Source organism: Erigeron canadensis, chromosome 5, assembly GCF_010389155.1.
Source record: "Erigeron canadensis isolate Cc75 chromosome 5, C_canadensis_v1, whole genome shotgun sequence".
Taxonomy (NCBI): domain Eukaryota; kingdom Viridiplantae; phylum Streptophyta; class Magnoliopsida; order Asterales; family Asteraceae; genus Erigeron; species Erigeron canadensis.
The window spans coordinates 30,599,505-30,620,722 of NC_057765.1; the positions used below are offsets into that span (position 1 = coordinate 30,599,505).

At 33.7% G+C, this 21,218-nt stretch overlaps 4 protein-coding genes across 6 annotated transcripts; 2 read left to right on the top strand and 2 right to left on the bottom strand.

The window, feature by feature from the left end:
- Positions 1-399: 399 nt before the first annotated feature.
- LOC122602326 lies at positions 400-3,740 on the bottom strand. 2 transcript variants are annotated; one of them, XM_043775022.1, is made up of 5 exons: positions 2,877-3,740; positions 2,677-2,790; positions 1,986-2,153; positions 1,331-1,423; positions 400-882 (listed from the first exon to the last, which is right to left on the bottom strand). In XM_043775022.1, exons 1-5 carry the CDS (start codon positions 3,618-3,620, stop codon positions 796-798), a joined length of 1,206 nt encoding a protein of 401 aa, XP_043630957.1. In that variant the 5' UTR covers positions 3,621-3,740; the 3' UTR covers positions 400-795. The 2 variants fall into 2 exon arrangements, with proteins under 2 accessions (XP_043630957.1, XP_043630958.1); XM_043775023.1 differs by having other exon boundaries at positions 400-887; positions 2,877-3,739.
- A 2,482-nt stretch (positions 3,741-6,222) lies between these two features.
- Positions 6,223-10,187, top strand: LOC122601554 (polynucleotide 3'-phosphatase ZDP-like). The gene is made up of 10 exons (XM_043774307.1): positions 6,223-6,453; positions 7,293-7,352; positions 7,778-7,831; positions 8,243-8,296; positions 8,443-8,628; positions 8,811-8,870; positions 9,034-9,087; positions 9,171-9,224; positions 9,361-9,564; positions 9,754-10,187. The coding sequence occupies exons 1-10, from the start codon at positions 6,223-6,225 to the stop codon at positions 9,811-9,813; spliced, it is 1,017 nt and encodes a 338-aa protein (XP_043630242.1). The 3' UTR covers positions 9,814-10,187.
- A 772-nt stretch (positions 10,188-10,959) lies between these two features.
- Positions 10,960-17,003, top strand: LOC122599175 (polynucleotide 3'-phosphatase ZDP-like). Of its 2 annotated transcripts, none has more exons than XM_043771632.1 (14): positions 10,960-11,415; positions 11,755-11,814; positions 12,375-12,428; positions 12,930-12,983; positions 13,122-13,325; positions 13,511-13,570; positions 14,314-14,388; positions 14,917-14,973; positions 15,066-15,142; positions 15,283-15,364; positions 15,784-15,900; positions 15,998-16,119; positions 16,587-16,656; positions 16,792-17,003. In XM_043771632.1, exons 1-14 carry the CDS (start codon positions 11,095-11,097, stop codon positions 16,837-16,839), a joined length of 1,401 nt encoding a protein of 466 aa, XP_043627567.1. In that variant the 5' UTR covers positions 10,960-11,094; the 3' UTR covers positions 16,840-17,003. The 2 variants fall into 2 exon arrangements, with proteins under 2 accessions (XP_043627567.1, XP_043627568.1); XM_043771633.1 differs by having other exon boundaries at positions 12,957-12,983.
- On the bottom strand, positions 16,976-19,139 carry LOC122599173. The gene has a single exon (XM_043771631.1). The coding sequence runs from the start codon at positions 18,970-18,972 to the stop codon at positions 17,140-17,142; it is 1,833 nt and encodes a 610-aa protein (XP_043627566.1). The 5' UTR covers positions 18,973-19,139; the 3' UTR covers positions 16,976-17,139.
- Positions 19,140-21,218: the final 2,079 nt, after the last annotated feature.

Below are 21,218 nucleotides of genomic sequence, written 5' to 3' on the forward strand. Positions count from 1 at the left end.
GAATTTGAACATGTTTTCTAGTTTCTAAAATGAAAAAATGAAAATTCCATTTTTTATTTTGAACGCGTTTTTAAAATTTTTAAGGGTTTTTTAAAAATGAAAAACCTTTTCATTTTCTAGAAAACTGCAAATGAAAAACTTAAAAACATTTTCTCCGATTAAACGCGCCTTAAATATTTTTGCACAAGAAAGGACACTTGCAACAAATTTTAGGCCACTTGTCTGTCTCTCAGAGTACAACAACCTAAGCATAATTAACATAGTAGCCAAAAGTCCCAAAACTATAACCGAAAGTTTCAAAAAATGGTACTATATCCTAATGGGCACCATTTCTACATTGCAAATAGAAACTTAAAAAATAAAAAAACACAACTTACAAGGATAATCTCTTGAAATTCATAGGTGCAACATCAGCCACTAGATCCGACACGTTTATTTCATCTAATTCTAAATCATGATGTTACAAAAGCTAAGTCAACGACTCAACGTTTTTACATAATCTGGGAATATTCTCTCCTAACATCCTAAAAACGAAAACCGTAGTATCAAAGAACTAACAGACCAATTCACAACACAAGGTTGCACAATGCATAACAAATTAACAATTATGTTGTCCAATTAATCTACAGTTCAATCTACATAAGATGTTCACAAGAGAATAAATTTTGACTTTTTTAGTAGAATGGTGGTCCGGAGTCTAAGAAGCACTCAATGCATTATTATGTTCTCAGCGACATTTGCTTAATTCACAGAAAAACCACATTTGCAGTGATCTGTTATGATTCTTAGGTCTGATTAGTTAGTCTGTATCTGCACAGGTTTCTCATTCTCGTCTCTTATGTCGCTGGTGTTGCTTCCAGCACCATTGTTGATGACAGGTTCCTGCACTATACAAAAGACCAATTGTCAAAGACCCTGGTATGACAATTCTAATAGGTGGGAGCCCTAACAGGTCTTAAAGATCTAGTTGAGGAAATGTACACTAGAGGTCACAAGATGTGGTATTGGGGGGGTTGCGTATAAGGTCAAAACTGGTATCTTCCTTGTATAGGTTAACTTCTTTTATAAACAAATAGTACGCCATATATGATTACAATCTAAGCAGATTTTGTCTCGTTGAATCCATTCAATCTTTTGTGTTTTACCTATCATATTTATGTATCCGTCTGACCCGTAGAGTTACAGGTATAAGACAAATCTAAATAACTATCAACAAGTAGGTCCAAATTGTGAATTATGATTATACGCTATATATGAATGAACATTGAAAAGAAGGGGTAAAAGGATGAATATGTATAACAATTTGTGGCAAAGGTAATCCAATTCTCACAAGATTGTTGACGACACCCCCTGTGTTCCCTTCTGTTTCGTCCGAGACCTTCTTCCCAGTATTTTCTTCTACATTTGCTACTACAGATGACTCCTGCAACAAACAACACTGAGATCATTGACAAAAGTAGCTTTATAGGACACAAGTGCTTGTTTACAGAATGCTGCACACGGCCAAGCAAAGGAGAGTGATCGTACAAAAGAGAGCAGAAAAGTTAAAACAATCTGCTCAATAGCGCAAAACGAGCATTCACTATATATAGTATACAAAGCCAACACAGACATATTAGTAAAATGTGTGGTTGGTTGCGCTCTTTCACTTTTACTAACGCTAGAAGCACATTCAACTTTTTTAGTAAAAACTACTATAAATTAACAATTTGTTATTTCCAAAAACAAATTGTTTGAATTAATTTTTAGTAAAAACTTTCACTGGTTCCACTATTATTTCTTTCATTAACAGTTTAGCCTCACAAAAGCATAGTTGGATCATAAGACGGATAATAATTATCAAGTACATATACATTGAAACCCACATTATCCACACGCTTAAGCCTATTTAATTGCTTACTCAACATCCAACCTCACTAATCTTTTCAAATCGAACTAGCACATATGTTCATTGATAAATATCACAATATACTAACATTACTAACCTCACAAACCATAGATTCACCAACATGTTCACCAGCATCATGACCATTTCCATTCGAATCCCTACTCTCCGCAACATTGTTGACAACACCCGCTGTGTTCCCTTCTGTTTTGTCCGAGACCTTCGTCCCAGTATTTTCTTCTTCTACATTTGCTACTACAGATGACTCCTGCAACAAATACTGAGATCATTGCCAAAAGTAGCTTTACAGAATGCTGCAGATGGCCAAGCAAAGGGGTGATCGTACAAAAGCGAGTAGAAAAGTTAATACAGTCTGCTCAATAGGGCAAAACAAGCATTCATCATATGTTATTTTAGTATGAAAAGCCCACACATGCATATTAGTAAAATGTGTGGTTGGTTGCCCAATTTCACTTTTGCTAAAACTAGAAGCATTCAACTTTTCTCATAGATACTATAAATTAACAACTTGTTAGAATTAGTTTTTACTAAAAATTATCATTGATTCCCCTACTAATTCTAACATTAGCAATTTAGCCTCACAATAGTATAGTTGGACCATAAACCGGATCTAAATGATCAATTTCATACACATCAAAACCCACATTACCCACAATCTTACTTGAACCTATTTTATTCCTTATTCAAAATCCAAGCTCCCTAATTTGTTCAACTCGAAGTAGCACATATATTCATCGATATATAAATCACAATATACGAACATCACTAACCTCACAAATCATAGATTCACCATCAACATTTTCACCAACATCATGACCATTCCCAACCGAATCCCTACTTTCCACAACCTTTTTCAAATCCTCATCAATCTTACCATCATTTCCCTACAAACAAAAAACTTACCAACTAAAATTCTCATCAAAAAATACCAACAAGTAAAAAAAAATCAAAACTTTACAAAAGATAATACCTTTAATTCACTAGCCTTATAATCTGAAACAATGGAAGAAGGAAGTCTATCAATGTCCCAACCAAGAACCTTACATATAACTTTTCCATAAACTCTATGTGAAATTTTCTTCTTCGTTTTCGCAATCGAAATCGAATGTTGAACTAAAGCAATACAATCTTTAAACCTTTTTTGTTTTTTCTCGTTTGCACTACCACATACTAAACATATAAATTCACCACCACCACTACAATGTGTCGCATAATATTTCTTAAGTTCTTCATCCCCATTAAACAATTCCCAAAAAAAATCATACCCTTTACCCTCCACGTCATCATCATCACCATCATCATCATACATGTCATCATCATCATCATCACCATCATCATCACTATCTTGAAAATTTTTTATATAAAAATCTTTAGTACAATTCAATGCCTTTTGTTGGACTTGATTCCAGTTATACTTTTCTAGCTCTTGTGGGGTTGGGACACGTGTCAATTTGGGTTTTAATTTTAGTTCCGGCCAGCCGGATTGGGTCGCCGGAGACTCTCCGGAGGTGGGTTTTACCGGCCATTCTTTGCCGGAAAAGTTGGCAACTTTTTTGGGATGTTTAAATTTAGGGACTTTTTTCTTGGGTTTTTTGAAATGGGTTGAATTTAAAGGGTGTAGATTTGTGGGGTGTATTGAAATTGGAGATTGGTGATATAAAGAATGGAGATAAAGTACTTCATCTCTTAGCTTTTGTTCAAGATATAGATCCATTGACAATTTTTAGGGTTTTTATTCAAAAAAAATTGATTTTGGGGATTGTGTTTAGTATTGGGCAAATGTTTGAAAGAAGATGGAAAAAAAATTTACAAGTACATTATGGTGATCTTTTGATGGAGAAATATTAAATCTTGTTAACAACATCCATCCTCCTCTATTGTTGTCCACGTTAAATCAATAATCACGTCCCTTTAAATGTTAAGATAACAGTTGTTTTATTGTTGTTAAGAGCGTATTAAACATCCCCTTGTTTGATTGTGAATGAAAAAAATAAGAAGTAAATGTTTTTTTTACTTATGTTTTGTTTCTCAAATTTAACTATTACCCAAATTAGTGATTAAACTAAAATGGCAAAGTTTGTCTACTCCCAATCTCCCATCCAAACCAAGGTAACAAGATTGACAACTCTTAAAAGGGGGGAAAAATCAACTAATTTTGTTTTTTTAGTGTTTGATGGTATTTTTTTAACGGCAAATTTGAGCTTAGCGGCATACTTCTTCATATATCAAACTCTAATTCCAATAATATTTTTTTACATGTGTAACTCATTAAGAATACTATTCGTTCCATTGATTGTAGTTGAGGTTATTGAAAATTTTTAGTCATGTAACATAAGAGATTAATCGAATATATTATAAATAGTCTAATATTCAATAACTTTTTTTATAAAATACGAATAGATAAATTATACATCATTTTTGTTTCATTAAGAATACAATTATTATTTTTAATCATGCAACATAAGATAGTAATCGAATATATTATAAACCGTCTAATATTCGATAACTTTTTTATAAAATACAAACAGATAAATTATACATCATTTTGCTACCCAAATACAATCAATAAAAATCATTGTTTTCCTTATTAGGACGATGGTAGTCACGCCTAGTCATCTACCAATAATATACTGTCACATCATTTCATGTTTAACTCATGCCTAACTTATGACAACTATGTCTCTCCATTCATCACCATCTCTCACTATTTTTCTCCAATCATACTCACTTTCTCTTACATCATTTCTTCAATCAATCCTTATCCCTCTCTCTCTCCCATGCCTGAGTGACAAAAATTGCTTAAAACGTCTGTGCCTAACTCATACCTAAAGCGTAGCGGTGGTGTTTGCCACTAGGCATGGCCATGGCCAGCTTTATACCTAGACCATTGGCATCGTTCTTAGGATCAAGTAGATTACTCGCAATGACAACAACATATTACTTCCCAAATAATTTTTGTTACTAAATTAGTTTTTGCTTAAGTGTATTATTTTGATTTTTAAAGTTTTTTTTATTTTAATATTTTATAATAATTAATGAAACTTATATCATTGAAAAGTATGTTAAAAAATCATTTCATTTATATATTTTATATTAACTTTTATATAACACATTAAAAAATAATACGATTAAAGTTAAAAAAAAAAAAAAACTTTGAAAGTCAAAATAAGACACTTAAAATGGGACAGAGGAATTATTAATTTTAGTCATATTGTCCTAAATGATAGTCATTGTGTATATCACATCTTCTTCATTTTGCATTCCACGATCATCACACACCAATTGAATGGGATAATCCAGTCTTACAAACATTGAAATTTGGATGAATATTTAAGACACTGATTTGAGTTGCCTAAATCCAAATTTTAGTCCGACAAATCCTCATTGATTACTATGAAAATAAATGTTAACCTTTCGTTTGGTTTTTACTTTTTGTATGGAAAGCAATATGAGGTCGATCGGAAGTGAAAGAAATTCATGTTAAGCTTACTATAAATTTGAATAAATGGTAAAACTTTGTTTTAGTTTTCATATATATAAATAGTATATGTAAAATTGTAAATTATGTATTATTTACATAATCATTTAAGCTAAGTTGGATTTTAAATATCACATAAACTTCTAGACTATATTGTTTTATACAAGAGGGGTACCTGTGCAATGTGGCGGCAGAGCGGAGACGACGGGTGATGGTAACATTAACGGCGTGGTTATTAATGTAAAGGTAATTGACGTAAAAGGATAACATAGTTAATGAAAAAGGTCACTTGTGAAATATGAGATATGTGTGACGATATTTGGTTTTATGTAGGGATGTTTTAAGGTTTATGGTACTGGTGTTAAAAGGTTAGGGGTAAAAAAATGTAATTCAAAATCTAAATTGTTTAAAGAAAAAAAAAATCTTTCACTTTATTAGATAGTATAGATACGTTAGATAGCCCAATACAGTATTACATGACATAACATACAGTATTACGAATACATAACAATTTTTAATTTATCAAATGAACAAACCGGATAAAATAAAGAAAACCATAAAGGAAAATAAAGTTTGGCTCTAGACTACCGTCGACAAACCCAAAACCCCACTCTACAAACTTAAATATTCAACACCATAAAGGAAAATAAAGTTGGCTCTACACTAACGTCGACAAACACCAAAGTCCCAAAAACTACAATAAAGAAAACATTTGCATCATTACATGCACCAACTATGTATGTTTTCATGCATTATTATTAATATAATATAATCACCAGATTCCATTCTTACAAATAAGGATTCATTAAACTCATTACTTTCAAATTCTACATACAAAATGTCATCAACAACAACAAAAATCGTAGCAGAATATGCAAAGTCAGGCAAATCGTCATGCAAAAAATGTTCTGAAAAGATCGATTCCAAGTCTTTGAGATTGGGTTTGAAGGTTTGGGACCCTCGTGGTTATGATAACACTAAATGGCATCATGTCAGCTGCTTTTTCGCTTTGGATTCCGAGCTCCCGGTTTTTGGTGTCGATTCCATTGAAGGATTTCAAGAGTTAACGGTCATTATCAACTACTCTATCATATATATTTATTGTTTAGCTTCTTTTTTTTTTATCATCATTTGATTACTCATTATATACACATGCACATAATAGCTATATACACACACACACGCACATAATTTTCGGTATTAATATTATCATATACATTCAACTCTATCATGTTTATTGTCTAGCCTTATATCGTCATCTACGTATTATATCTATACATAGTTATCATTCTATTTATATGTTTAATGTAGGTATTAATAAGTTTTGGACCGCCATTGCGGTGATAGCCCAGTTGTTAGGTAGTTTTATCACTTTGTGGGCTCAGGGTTGGAATCGTGTCACATGCAAATGTGGTGACTCATCTAAATATGAGAGAACAAACCCTTTAGGGCGTTATTAGGATTCGAACCCGAAGTAGATGCACCAAAGATGGGGTGTTAGCCATTTATCCACTCAACCTTTAGAAAAAAATAAGTTTTGAGCCGGTAATCAAGTAAGTTGTAATAATTATTTTTAAAATATCCAAAATTCCCTTAATAATATAACTAACATTATTTATCAGTCTATTGAATACCTAATATACCCTTAATAACATTAATTTACAATATTCACCCCTAAATTCCAAAAATGACCCGTCGTCGTTATCATCACGTTGCAATTATTACCATTGTCGCCGTATCACGCGCTAGTATTTTTCTTATACGCATTGAGTTGGTAATTAATTTTCACCTTGATTACACTATCAAGGATATCGGATATGTGTTTGTTTTGTTTTGAGTTATATAGTAAAGCTTTCTACTGTTTAGCGAGGTGGTTTTGAGGTGTGTATTGTTTTTTTAACTATTCAGGGAAGTGATCAACATAAGTTGAAGCAGATGGTGAGTGAAACGGATCAAGTATCTACTAAGGTATATTTCTTATTCAAGCTACTTTTATTTGTACAGAGGATGCCTTCGGTATTAACTTCGATAGGTTATATGTGCTATGGGAAATGGGAATCATGTTCACACTCCACAAACACAGTTCTGCCATACCAACTAGCTATCTTGTTGGCCACCATTTGGCTATAAAGTTTAAACAGAAATAAGGCTTCTTAATTTAGAGTAACACATCATTGGTCACTTTTACGTTGATTGGTTTTGTCGATTTATTGCTAGAGTGATCGTTCACTAAAGCTAGTCATAACATGTGAATCTTCTTAGGCAATGCCTCAACAAGTGACATTATGCAATGTTGCAAATTGTCTACATCATTCATGAGTACTTGAGTAGTATTTTCCAATTACCTGTTTAGTGTTGCATCTGCTTTCGTAACTGCTACTGTTCTGAAACAGAGAAAAGGGGATGATGAGTCTAAGTCAGAGAGAGGTGATTTGAAGAAACTAAAGGTAGGGAGATGTAGTATTTTATTCATTATGACTGTCGTTATTCTTTCCGATTGCGTATATATACAAAATGTTTCATCAGTAAAATAGCTAATCTCATCACCATCATATTAGTTACATCATTGTTTCTAACCCCCATTTGAAAATAACATGTCAAGTTCGATATTTGGGAATTCCAGTTAACTTGAGAATATTGAGATTGCATTTTCAAGTTGAAAGGAAAGAGTAATATATATGGCTAGCTATGAGAAATAAGTATATAATTAATAGTATACTATTCATAGGCATGTAATTGAAAACCCCATCAAAGTTTAATGACATTATATTTATATTGCTTTTTTATGATATATTTACTGCATTTTTATATCTTGAGGAAATGGTTGATATTCATGTGATTCTGCTTTGTATCTATAGACGGATGAAGATAAGAAAAATCGGCAAGATAAGAAGAATGTAACAAATGAAAAGGTATCCAATGCTGTATTATTTCTAATTCCTTGTATTCCTTCCAATACTTTCATCTTTATAAAATGAATAAAATTTACTTCCATGTAACTTTTTAGTACAACAACTTTACTTGTTTTGCAATATTGTTTTCTTCTACATGTATCAAGATTATTGCAGAGTATGCAAAGTCAGGAAGATCTTCTTGCAATAAATGCTCTGAGAAAATTGAATCCAAATCTTTAAGATTGGCACAAGGGTTTGAAAATACCAAATGGTATCACTTAGACTGCTTCTTTCCTCTAGATACAGACCTGGTTTCAGCAGATTCAATCGAAGGTTTGTCAGAACTGAAGGTGATCTAATTGTTTTTAGTTAAAGGCAATGTGTTCTCCGTTTTATTATGTGCAATATTATGAATTTCTAGTTTCTACCTATTAACAGAATATAAAGTCTGAATAAAGCACAAACTTTTGATTCAAGACAAGTACCTATTTGTTCATTTGTTTGACTTTTATTTTTTGCTCTCTTTGTCCAGAGCAGCGATGAAGAAAAGTTGAGGACATTAGTGTCCAAAGGAGGTCAATCTTCTAAGAAGGTACTGGTTACTTTCCAATTTATAATATAAACAAACCGGATAAAACCCCCAAAGTAACACAATATCGCAAATTTGTGTGTATCAGTCATGAGTAGTAAAATAGGATTACCAGGTTAGTTGTGCATCTGCAGTTCTGCTTGCCTAACTTATTGTTCTGAAACAGAGAGATGGAGTTGATGACACTGAGTCAAAGAGAGGGCATTCAAAGAAACTAAAGGTAGGGAGATGTGGTATCTTTCTCATCGAGACTTTCATGGTTTTTCTCATCGACATTCATGTGATTCTGCTTTGTATCTATAGACTGATGAAGATAAGGAAAATGGGCAAGAAAAGAATAATGTAACGAATGAAAAGGTATTCCAAAACTGTATTGTTTTATAAATCTTGTCCTCTTCCAATACTTTCATATTTATGAAAATTACTTCAAGTAACTGTTTGGCGCAACAACTTTACTTGTTTTACAATCTTGTCTTCTCCTACCTGTATCAAGATTATTGCAGAGTATGCAAAATCAGGAAGATCGTCTTGCAAAAAATGCTCTGAGAAGATTGAATCGAAATCTTTAAGATTGGCATTCAGTAGCTGGGACCCACGAGGGTTTGAAAACACCAAATGGTATCACTTAGACTGCTTCTTTACTCTAGATGTAGACCTGGTTTCAGCAGATTCAATAGAAGGTTTTACTGAGCTGAAGGTAATCTAGATTGTTCTCAGTTAAAGTCAATGCTTTTTTTTTTTTTAATATGTAAAACTAAATATTATGAGTTTCTATCTGTTAACAGAATATCAAATTTGAATAAAACACAAACTTTTAATCCAAGACCAGTAGTAGTACTATTTTTGCTCATCTGTTTGACTTTTATTTTTTCTTCTCTTTGTCCAGAGCAACGATCAAGAAAAGTTGAAGACATTGGTGATTGAAAGGGATCAATCTTCTAAGTAGGTACTTTTCTTAGAAGGTACTTGTTCGCCCGTGACTTGATACACCAGTCGACCCAGCCCAGTCACCTGATGCTCATTCTGTCCAGCGACGGGTCAGCCTGATTCAAAGTGGTTGAAGCCCAATTAAAAGGTCACAGTCCCATTTACAGCTCCAAGTTCTGTCATATAATCTATTTGAAGTATGAGAGTTTTTTTGTTTCCTTCTGATTGTATTTCCCTTTGTTTTGCTTTATTTGAAGTTTTCTTAGCATAGTTTATTTTCTGCGAAATATAGAATCATGGGTGGTTATTACTACTTTGTCTTGTAATTGTGAGTGGAATGGATCAGTTTTATCAATAAAATATTCTAAAGTCTCTACTTTAGAGAGTTGTCCATTGCTATCTTGATTTTGGCAGATTTAGGAGGTGATATTTAGAGACTGATTAGAGATCATTGTGTGGATTTGTAGCGCGGTAGTTAAGGTGAGAATTGCCCAACAAAGACTTAGGTGGTGTGACTGTAACTCGAAGTAATCGTTGCTGAATTTTTAATTGTCCATGGGTTAATTTGATCCTGTTTGCTAGACTCAGCCTACCCTATTGGTATGAGAGCCATGGATACTGTGGAAGCTGATAAGCGCAAGATGGCTCAACAAATGAGGGCAATCCAACAACAGATTCAATCAATGTGTGTGTCTCTCTCTCAAACTCAGGGAACTTATGGGAACGCCCCGTCAAATCCAATGGCTTTGTTAACAAGAACTAAACTAGTGAGTGGCACCCAACGACATCAAAGTCGACATTCCCGAGTCAAAAAACATAAACGGCCCGTTTGGATGCTTTTATCAAATATTATCTAGCTCGATGGATGAAGCATTTTGGTACCGTTTGGAATTGCCTATTTATAAACTTTCTTTTCTCAATAAAAACCTCTTTGTTCTACAAAAATAAACGTATGTTTAGTTTATTCGTTAATAATGTTATCAAATGGTCTTAGACCCCCCGCTGTCGAATCGCGACACGAACTTTCCAGCGAAATTCACCTTTAAAAAAAAATTGTTTAAAATCAAGTCCTCAGTCTTAGATAAAATAATTTTTTGATGGTCGGATTAGACTTTGTTATATCCAAAATAACACAATTAATCAAGGAAAGTAAAGTTGGCTCTAGACACAAGAATGGCGGGAACACATAGAATCACCGTCCACAAACCACAAGCCCAAAACCCCACACTCTCCTCCAAACTCCAATAAACAAAACATTTACATTACATTATAGAATAGAATATAGATACACCGATTATGTATGTATATGCATATGTTTTCATCCATTATTAATCACCGAATTCCATTCTTACAAATAAACCCTAAATTCATAATTTCCAATTTCTACAAAATGTCATCATCAGCAGCAACAATCATAGCAGAATATGCAAAATCAGGCAAATCGTCATGCAAAAAATGCTCCGAAAAGATCGATTCCAAGTCTTTGAGATTAGGTTTGAAGTTTAAGGACCCGAGAGGTTTTGATAACACCAAATGGCATCATCTCAACTGCTTTTTCGCTCTGGATTCCGATGTTTCGGTTTCCGGTGTCGATTCCATTGAAGGATTTCAAGAGTTAACGGTAAAGAAAATTAACTCTATTATATTTTATACATATACATATAGTTATCATTATTATTATTAATTTATATCTATACTACATTAGAAAGCATTTGGTGTGAGTCTTAAATTTTAAGTTCATATGTGTTACCCTAATATTTTAGCAATAATAACAAATTATTTTTTTTTTTAATTTATGCTACATTATGATATGAATGAAGTTGGTTAAATTCCACCTTGATTTGATATTGTCAATGAGTATTTTAATACCGAATCAAGTTCGTCCGGCCGCGAATGTATAGTTAGTTGATATGGCTTGATTACACTATCGAGGTTATCGGATTTGTATTGTTTTGTTCAGGGAAGTGATCAAGATAAGTTGAAGCAGATGGTGAGTGAAGCGGATCAAGTACCTACTAAGGTACTTGCTTATCGACCTACTTTTATGTGTACACGTGTACGTAGGATGCCAATTCCGATCATGCATATTGCATGGGATGCCTTTGGATTTGATAAATGATGATAGGTTACATGTGCTACGTGAATTATGTTCACGAGCAAGGCTCTGCGCGACATGTTATATGTAGCTGCTATCTCTTTTAGATCATATAAATGAAATAAAAAAATTGGTATGATATTGGTTTATTTTAGTGATTCTTAGGCTACGTGGTTGACCATTGATAACAACTAAGGTTAGATACAATTTGCTATCTTGTTGGCTACCATTTGCCTTTATACAGTAATAAGGTTTCTTAATTGACGGTTACACATCATTGGTCACTTGTAACTTGATTGGTTTTGTTGAATTTTTGCTAGAATGGTCATCAAAGCTTGTCATAATGTGTGATACTTCCTATAGAAAATGCCTCAACAAGTGACATTATGCAATGCTGCACATTGTCTGTATCATTCCTGATTAGTAAATAGGATCAACAGATTAGAGGTGCATCTGCTTGCCTAACTGCTATTGTTCTGAAACAGAGAGAAGCGGATGATGAGACTGAGTCAGACAGAGGGGTTTTAAAGAAACTAAAGGTAGGGAGATGTGGATTTTTCTCAGCGAGACTTTCTTACTTTTTTTGGATTGTGTATATATACAAAATGTTTTATCAGTAAAATACTTCAATCTTAAAGTCATATTAGTTACATAGTTAAATCATTGTTTCAAACTCTCATTTCAAAATAAGCTGTCAAGTTCAATATTGGGGCAGCCCACTTAAACTGAAAATATTAATATTGAGGGCTGTATACGCACCGAGGCCTATGGCTTTCTTGAAGATAAGGCGGAGCAGGTAGGCTCTTTGCAAGACCCCTTTCAACGAAATCTCCTGGTGTCAAGTTGAAAGTGAATAATAGATTTGGGCCTAAGAGAAATAAGTATATTATTGATAGTTTTGTGTGCAGATGCCTTTAGTTGAAAACCCCATGAAAGTTCAAATACATTATATTTATATTGCCTTTTTATGTTATATATTCTGAGTTGTCTTATCTTGAGGAAACCGTTGACATTCATGTGATTCTGTTTTGTATCTATAGACTGATGAAGATAAGAAAATTGTGCAGGAAAAAAAGAATGTAACGAATGAAAAGGTATTCAATACTATTGTTTTTAAATCTTGTACTCCTTCCAATACTTTCATTTCTATAAAAGTGACTTCCAAGTAACTTTTTAGGCTTTTAGCACAACTTTACTTGTTTGCAATTTTGTCTTCTTCTACCTGTATCAAGATTATTGTAGAGTATGCAAAGTCAGGAAGATCTTCTTGCAAAAAGTGCTCTGAGAAGATTGAATCCAAATCTTTAAGATTGGGATTTAGTAGTTGGGACCCACGAGGGTTTGAAAACACCAAATGGCATCACTTAGACTGCTTCTTTCCTCTAGATGCAGACCTGGTTTCAGCAGATTCAATCGAAGGTTTTTCAGAACTGAAGGTAATCTAGATTGTTTTCGGTTAAAGTCAATGCGTTCTCTGTTATATTATATGTAAATATTATGAGTTTCTAACTATATATAGAATATCAAGTCCGAATGAAGCACACACATCTGATCCGAGACCAATAGTGGTATGTATTTGCTCATTTGTTTGACTTGTATACTTTGCTTTCTCTTTTCCCAGATCAGCGATCAGGAAAAGTTGAAGTCATTGTTGTCCGATGGGGGTCAATTTTCTAAGGAGGTACTGTTTACTGTGAACTACTTATATAAACACAATGGATGCATCAGTTACCCAAAATATGGTGGTTTTCTGTAAGCTGGTCCTTAGTATATTTTAGAAGTATAATTGCTAGTTAACACAGGGATGGATGGTGAAGTTCCGTTCAAGAATCTTGTGTTTGAAGATCTAAAGATGATCAACTTATGTGAATTCTCTTAGTTTTTGTGTCTAGTATTTTTGAGGCTCTTGGATCCATGTTTATGTGTCTATACTTGAAGGATAACTTGTTTTTAAACATGAGCTTGTATATGAAACTTTTAACACAAATTTCATTCATTTAAGATCAGCCTGTGAGCTGTGACAGTTGAGTGAAGGTATTGCAACTGATCTGCGGTGACAATATCAGAATTGTGGAAAGCTATTGTGATCTCTGTATATTAAGTTTTTGTTATTTATATGATCGCACTTTGCCACGTAAATTTCGGGGTTTCTCTGCACAGTTTTTAAAAAATAAGAATTCGTTGTTTATGGTTCACTAGCTATTCTTTTTTCCTTGTGGTTCAGTTATTTAACCAAATTCCATTTTTATGTATTTGAAATAAGTTTTATTGGCTCTACACTCTACACTATATTGGGTAACTCCTTATATAATATGGATCATACCGTCTACCCAACTCTTTAGCTACTTTTTTTTTATTTCAAAGAGTCGTGTAATAATGTAAAGCAAGACATTCTAATGATAGCTTTTAACCATCCACTTTTAGATATCTGGTACACATGATGAGGTCATTGGATCAGAGATAGTATTTGAAGTTGGTGATGTCAAGGACAATTACAAGGTAAGATAAGTCAGCAATTTTTACTCAATTTGGAACCTTAACATGTTTGTGAGCATACTCTTGTATGTGTCATACTAAAAGATGCTGCTGATAGTGGTCTTCTGTTACTAATTTGCGACTGTAAATGCTTAGAGGTTGAAATTTTCACCCATATACTTATCAATGGATTAATTCAGTTCACATTTTATTTTTTGCGATTCGAAGGTTATAGATTATCTTTAAAAAGGAAACCAGTCAAACTAGTCGGAAGTTGCCTAAAGTGTATTTCTTATGCATGAAATCTCCTATCTAATCTAGAAAGTTAGATTATTATTGGAGTAATATTTTGCTTCTGTAAAAATATTTGACACACTACTTTACTGGTCAAAAGAGGTTTGGTATTTTGCTTCTGTAAAAATTATTTGACACACTAATCTATTGGACGAAAGGACCCAACCTGTCTTGCAGTTTTCTTTTTTTCTATTTCCTGCCCTTCTTGCAGGGCCCATCTTGTGGCATCTAATAGTGATGATTGTTTCCTTTTACTAGGGGGCTACATTGCAGCCGAAATGGAAGGCATTCCAGACCATAATATATCTTGAACGTGTGAGTTTTCTAACCTAACAAAGTCAGTCAATAACATGATAAGCTTTGAAATTTCTGGAATTTCTCAATCAAGCATATCATATAAATTGTAGGATGACGGCCTGCACGATTCAAAAAAAATTGCTGCCTTTGATTTTGATGGATGTCTTGCTAAAACATCAGTTCAAAGGTACTCGTAGCTTTAATCTTGCAAGTTTCTTCTATGACGTCTATAATGCAATGTCAGTTATTAACTGTACGGAATGTTTGAATCTACTTCTCTAGATAAATAGATAAACGTATTCTAAATAGCAGATTACCTTTTTCCAGAGTAGGAGCAAGTGCTTGGTCTCTAATGTATGCTTCAATACCAAAGAAGTTGCAGAGTCTGTACAATGATGGCTACAAACTGGTATGCAACTTCCCCTGCTATTTCTTCAAGGTTTAGAATCATGATGTGTAATAGTCAGAGTGGCAGCTTCTACCAATAATGGGTTAATATAGCTTATGTTCATTCCTTGTTAAACAAAATATTAGCAAAAAAGAAAAAGGTTCAAACGGACTGAAAGTCACCAGTGTATTCTTTTTAAAGTAATGCAATCTTTTAAATCAGGTTCTCAAGTATTTAGATTATTGTGGTAATAGTTTTTGATTACTAACATTACTATTTGAGGATTTAAATATTTCCGAAAGAAGTGTTTGGTGTCAACCGATTTCTCTCTGCACCAAACGCAATCTGTCTGACACACCTCTTTTTTTCATCTCTGCTTCTATAGTTATAGTGTTGACATTTGATTTCTTTATGATTTCTTGTATCTCTGATTTGAGTAGGTTATCTTCACAAATGAGTCTAACATTGAGCGCTGGAAGAACAAGAGGCAGGTAGCCGTGGATTCCAAAATTGGTAGGCTGGACAGTTTCATCAAGCTCGTGAAGGTCCCAATTCAGGTGATTGTTAGTGTGTATGACTACATATTCTTTAATAATACGAACATCTCTTTGATAATATCAACACACAACAGTAATCTAAGAAATGTGTATACAGGTTTATATTGCATGTGGTGTAAGTAAAGGTCAAGAACAGGACCCTTTTCGCAAGCCACAACCTGGAATGTGGCGCATAATGGAACAACAATTTAACTCTGGAATTCCAGTCGATATGGATCAGTATGTTATTTCTTTCTAAACGTTGTACTTGTATATTAGGCTTGGGCAGGTGGGTAAGGCAGGGGGGCAAAATGGGTTTGGATTAAACTGGTTGGTCAGTTTTTACTGACCCACAAACACCTCCTTATATTAAATCTTTATAATATGGAGTAATTTTTTTACTTGATATGTGTATGAAAATATTTAAGTGCAAAATTAATGTAACAGAGAATGCAAATTTGGTTTTTTTTTTATGCATTCGAAAATTGAAATACATCGGATATCTTTCAACCCGTTTTACCCATTTGATTTCTATTTAACTTAATCCTTTAACTTAACCCATTTGATTCCATTAGAGATTAAAGATAGCCCAAATTGACCCATTTATAGGAAAGGGGACAAAATGCAACCTTTATTATCTATCATAATGGGCTAATTTTTTTTTTTTTGATCTTAGTAACTTGTTGACAGTCGTTTTCATTTCTTAGGTCATTTTATGTTGGTGACGCTGCTGGAAGAAAAGATGACCATAGTGAAGCTGACAAGAAGTTTGCAGAGGTAATACACATCATCTCATTTTGTGCACCCATCTTTGCTTCTGCTAATTATAGAAGAATTCATAATTACATCGTCATTTATAATTTGCAATAGCATCATTGGGTGTTTGCTAATGTTGCACTTTTGTGGTTGCAGAATATTGGATTGAAGTTTTACCTTCCAGAAGAATACTTTGAAACATGAAGTTGATACTTTGTTAGGATCTCATCACAAGCCTACACTTATTCCTTTTGATTCGCTCTCACATGCATGGAGAGACCCAACATTAAGTAGAGACTTGTAACCTATGAAATTTGTGGTTGTTACACTTCTTAGTTCTAAATATAAACAAACTTGCTTATTCCCTATGAAAATTTTGTTTATCGTAATATTTTTCATACATGAGGTTCAAGACATAAATTCACATTCAATAATGCTCCAAAATTATTTGCAATGCAAATTGCAAGCTATTAAAGATTCCAGATTGTGCAGAATGAACAGACCTTATTTATTATTCGCACCGCCTATCTCACCCTCTAGTATTGCATGCCTTGTTAAGACGATCTCTTTAACAAGATTTTTATACAGAAATGGTCTCACCGCCGCTCTCAAGAATTGGCCAGGTGGAATTCTACTCTTCTTGATCTTCTTCATTTTCGGACCGTACCCCAATTGCTTCCACTCTTCTGGGCTAATTTTAGCCCGACTACGCCTCATTGTTGATTCAACTTCGCCATTCTCAACCTCTTTCTTTTTCCTTTGCTTCTCTTCCATCACCTGCGATTGCTTCTCATACAACTTTGTTGCCATTTTCGCACTGCGCCTTGCCACAACTTCCATCTCTTCACTGCTATTTACTGCCTTCTTGAACTCTTCTTCCCAATACTTCTCATCATCTTCCAAATCACCATCATCCTGATTATCATCGTCGTCATCACCACTGCCATCATCATCATCACTATCATCTTCAACCTCACTAAGTTCTCCATCCAACACTATATCATCATCTTCAACCTCACTAAGTTCTCCATCCAACACTATATCATCATCTTCATCCTCGTCCTCATCTTCAGCCCAATCCAAAACATCCATCTTTGCACCAATATCATCATTCTCATCAGGGGCGTCACAACCCAACTCCTCTTCCTCCAACTTAGCCTTCCATTCCTTAGTATACGGATGAAGTAACTCGATAGGATGATTCCCAAGCAAAAACTCCAAACACTTTGACTTCCTTTCATCACTCGCTTTCTCATATGCCTTAACCACATCATCCACAAAAGCTTTCGGGTTCACTCTCAAAATCTTGCACAACCCACTAAAATAAGTACACATTTCCACCCTACCATCATCACCTTCTAACTGACACATAAAATCTTGCTCAGTCTCAGGATCAAGCAAAGGCGTCATCGACTTAAAAAACTGACCTTGAGGTTCAAACCTACATTGATAAATCGGTCTCTTCACATATATAATATCCGGCCTCATCCACGCTGCACATTTTGTAATCAACGATCTCGTCCTGTTCCCAAGCCTACCCATCAAATTCCACTTATCTAACCTCTCATCTTTCCTAGCTTCAACCACAACTTCACTAACAAGAGTCCATTGCTCCCATGGCAGTTCCGAAACTCTCCATTTCGGATGCCTAACAAACACCCAAAAGTACCTTAAACCCACATTTTTATCCAACTGTCCCAATCTTTCTCCAAAATCTTGACTCATTTCAAACTGCTCAATCTTTTCCCACTCTTCTTGATCCCTAACTTCACCAATCAAACTCACATTCTCATCCGAAAACCTCCCTCTTATCGGTTCTCCTAAAACGACCCCACGCCAAGAATACGGCCCGAATTCACCATACTTATACCAATCATAAGGATGCTTAAGATTCGGGTCATCTTTCTCCATAAACCGAACCATTCTATCATATCCTAACCCAATCATTTGCAACTCATCTTGTGTGAAATTATTCGGGTAATTCCCATGAGGATTCTTAAGCCGATAAAACAAACTTTCAGCCAGTTTTTTACTCTTCCTTCTAGCGTTTCTTTTCGCTTCTCGACGTACCTCTGCATTGCCTTCAATACGACCACCCGAACTACCCCCGGGTTTTTTCTTGCTACGACCGGCATATGATCGAACATCTGGTCTGCAAGGTGGATTTTTTTGATGAAAAAATGAGTTTATTGATATGAGTTTTGGGAGTTTAGGTGATTGGTGAGTTGGGTTGTGAAAAGGGTTTGAGAATTTTGTTAAGGGATGAGGGGTGAAGGTGGAAAAATAAGGTGGTGGGTTGTTTAGGGTTTTAGAAATGGCAGGGTTTTGTTGAAACATTTTTGTAACCAGTTAAAAGCTTAAAAGAGATAAGCTGCTATTCAAGAGATGCGTATTAATTTGCCAAAACAAAATGCCCACAGGCATATTTGAAAGCATTCAATATTAATGGGTCCTCAAGGTCTAATTTATTCTTTTTCTTTTTCTATCTGCCTTTTTTGTGTATATATAAATATAAATATATATGTGTGTACAATATAATATATGAGATGTGTTTGTATGTACTCTGTGTGTTTGTATATATGTATGTATGTTTGTGTGAACTATGTGTTTGTATGTGGGCAGGGGTGTTTTAAAGAAGAAGATGATGATGGTGGGTGAGAAATGGGAGAAGATAATGTTTTCCTGGTATTCTTTTTTACTTAGCATATTTATTTATATACTATTTTATCTTTTCTCTACTCTCTTCTTTGCCATAACAAATTTTCGGATCCAATCTTAGTTTGGTTTCTAAAGACTGAGATCGAGCTTCAGAGTTTGAGATCGAGATTATTTCTGACTAAGTCTTCCACTCTGGTGAATCTAACCCTTTTTTTTTCACCCCGGGCCGAAGGTCCCTTCCACCTCGATGGATCTAAAAGCATTCTCTCTACCTTTGAGTAAGGGTAAGGACTGTCTACATCATACCTCCCCCATACCCCGACATAGACTTAAGTTGAGATTGGGTACCGTTGTTATTGTTGTATTTATTTACTATTTTACGTTTTATTTATATATCATTAATGTGGGTTTATTTTAGACTTTAAAACTTTTATGATTATTATTTTCATTATACTCTTAAAATGTTTACGGATTAGCTAGTTTTTATAAATTTTTAACAAAAAATTGATTTTATAAGTTTTAAAAATTAATGAAATGTAATGTTTCTATTATAGGTTTATAAAATCTAATATAAATGTATTAGTATTTCTTTTCAATGTAAAAAATAATTTTATAATTAATATTATTTGTTTTTTATATTAATATGAATGATGATGTGATTTTAACAAACTGAGTTTCAGTATATTGGGTTAGAGGCAAAATAAGTTCAGCATGTTGGTTCAGTATACTGAAACAGTTTGTTAAAATGTTGATGAGGTGGTTAGTGTGCTTAGGCATATTGTAAAAGCCATTGGAGATGACCTTATAGTATGTTATTTTTTTTCTTATTTTAATTTTTTCTTTTAATTAATTAAAGTGAAACTAGACTTTTTCTCATTTGTTATTTGCCACTAAAATTTGATACACGGGTAGTTTTATACTTTTAACTACCTTAAAATGTTGGAATGTAGGCGTAATTTGATTAAAAAAAAATCCTTTCTTTTTAAAAAAATAAGTTTAAATAAGGTTGATATTATTAAAGTGAATAGCTTATATGTAACACCCATCATTTTAATTAAAAACTTGGATTTCAAAAAAAACTTTGTCAAACGGCGTTTAGAAAGTAGCGGAAAATGATCACTTTAAAACTGCTTCATCCGTAACCGGATGGTACCTTATAAAATGGTGTTACTAACGTGCATCATCAAAACAATATAAGTGAAATACAAGTTATGTCACCAACATAAATGTCATCATCATTACATATTCATAAATCGTAAATGAAAGTAGCCAAGACATAAGGATAAAAGGGAAGTCTAAGCATTCAACAAACTATCCTAGTTTTCTTTATTGCATCTACCCATCTCACCAAGCTAATCATTTCCTAGCTCAAACTTGCTTATCTTGGAGGACACAACATTTTCATAAAAGCAAGTGTTGGCTAATAAAATTAGCTAAATAAGATACACCCATTTTGATAAAACGTTCTTCATTTTACTTTCATAAAACTTCGTCATATTTTACTTATCAAAATACAACCATATTACATATCATCCACAACAATCATTGGTCAACCCATACTTTCCTTTTTCCCACATTCCAACACATTTCACATCACATCAACGAGTACATACAACTTAATGAACATTTCTTAACATGTCAACATATATTACAACTTAGTCAACATCTCATATCATATCATCATATACCTTCAACATAATCAACATCTCATAACTTAGCATAATACACGTAAACATATCCCACATATACACGCTAACACAAGTAGGGTACATACTCCTAATTGTGCCTATCAATAATAAACCATTTGAACACCTAAACTAGTGATTAGGTGTTTAAGCCATGCAAACAATCATTTGAAATACTTTTGTGATCATAACATATTCACATAATAACATCATATCGTTATATCATAACATCGTCATACC

Bases quoted from the DNA above. Each gene is read 5' to 3' on its own strand.
- LOC122599175 (XM_043771632.1), top strand. From the start codon at position 11,095: ATGTATATGCATATGTTTTCATCCATTATTAATCACCGAATTCCATTC. The intron at 12,984-13,121 runs GTATTCAATACT...ACCTGTATCAAG, and splicing joins AGAATGTAACGAATGAAAAG to ATTATTGTAGAGTATGCAAA. The intron at 15,365-15,783 runs GTATGCAACTTC...TGATTTGAGTAG, and splicing joins ACAATGATGGCTACAAACTG to GTTATCTTCACAAATGAGTC.
- LOC122602326 (XM_043775022.1), bottom strand. From the start codon at position 3,620: ATGGATCTATATCTTGAACAAAAGCTAAGAGATGAAGTACTTTATCTC. The intron at 2,154-2,676 runs GTTAGTGATGTT...TATTTGTTGCAG, and splicing joins GTGAATCTATGATTTGTGAG to GAGTCATCTGTAGTAGCAAA. The intron at 1,424-1,985 runs GTTAGTAATGTT...TGTTTGTTGCAG, and splicing joins GTGAATCTATGGTTTGTGAG to GAGTCATCTGTAGTAGCAAA.
- LOC122601554 (XM_043774307.1), top strand. From the start codon at position 6,223: ATGTCATCAACAACAACAAAAATCGTAGCAGAATATGCAAAGTCAGGC. The intron at 8,629-8,810 runs GTGATCTAATTG...CTCTTTGTCCAG, and splicing joins AAGGTTTGTCAGAACTGAAG to AGCAGCGATGAAGAAAAGTT. The intron at 9,225-9,360 runs GTATTCCAAAAC...ACCTGTATCAAG, and splicing joins ATAATGTAACGAATGAAAAG to ATTATTGCAGAGTATGCAAA.
- LOC122599173 (XM_043771631.1), bottom strand. From the start codon at position 18,972: ATGTTTCAACAAAACCCTGCCATTTCTAAAACCCTAAACAACCCACCA.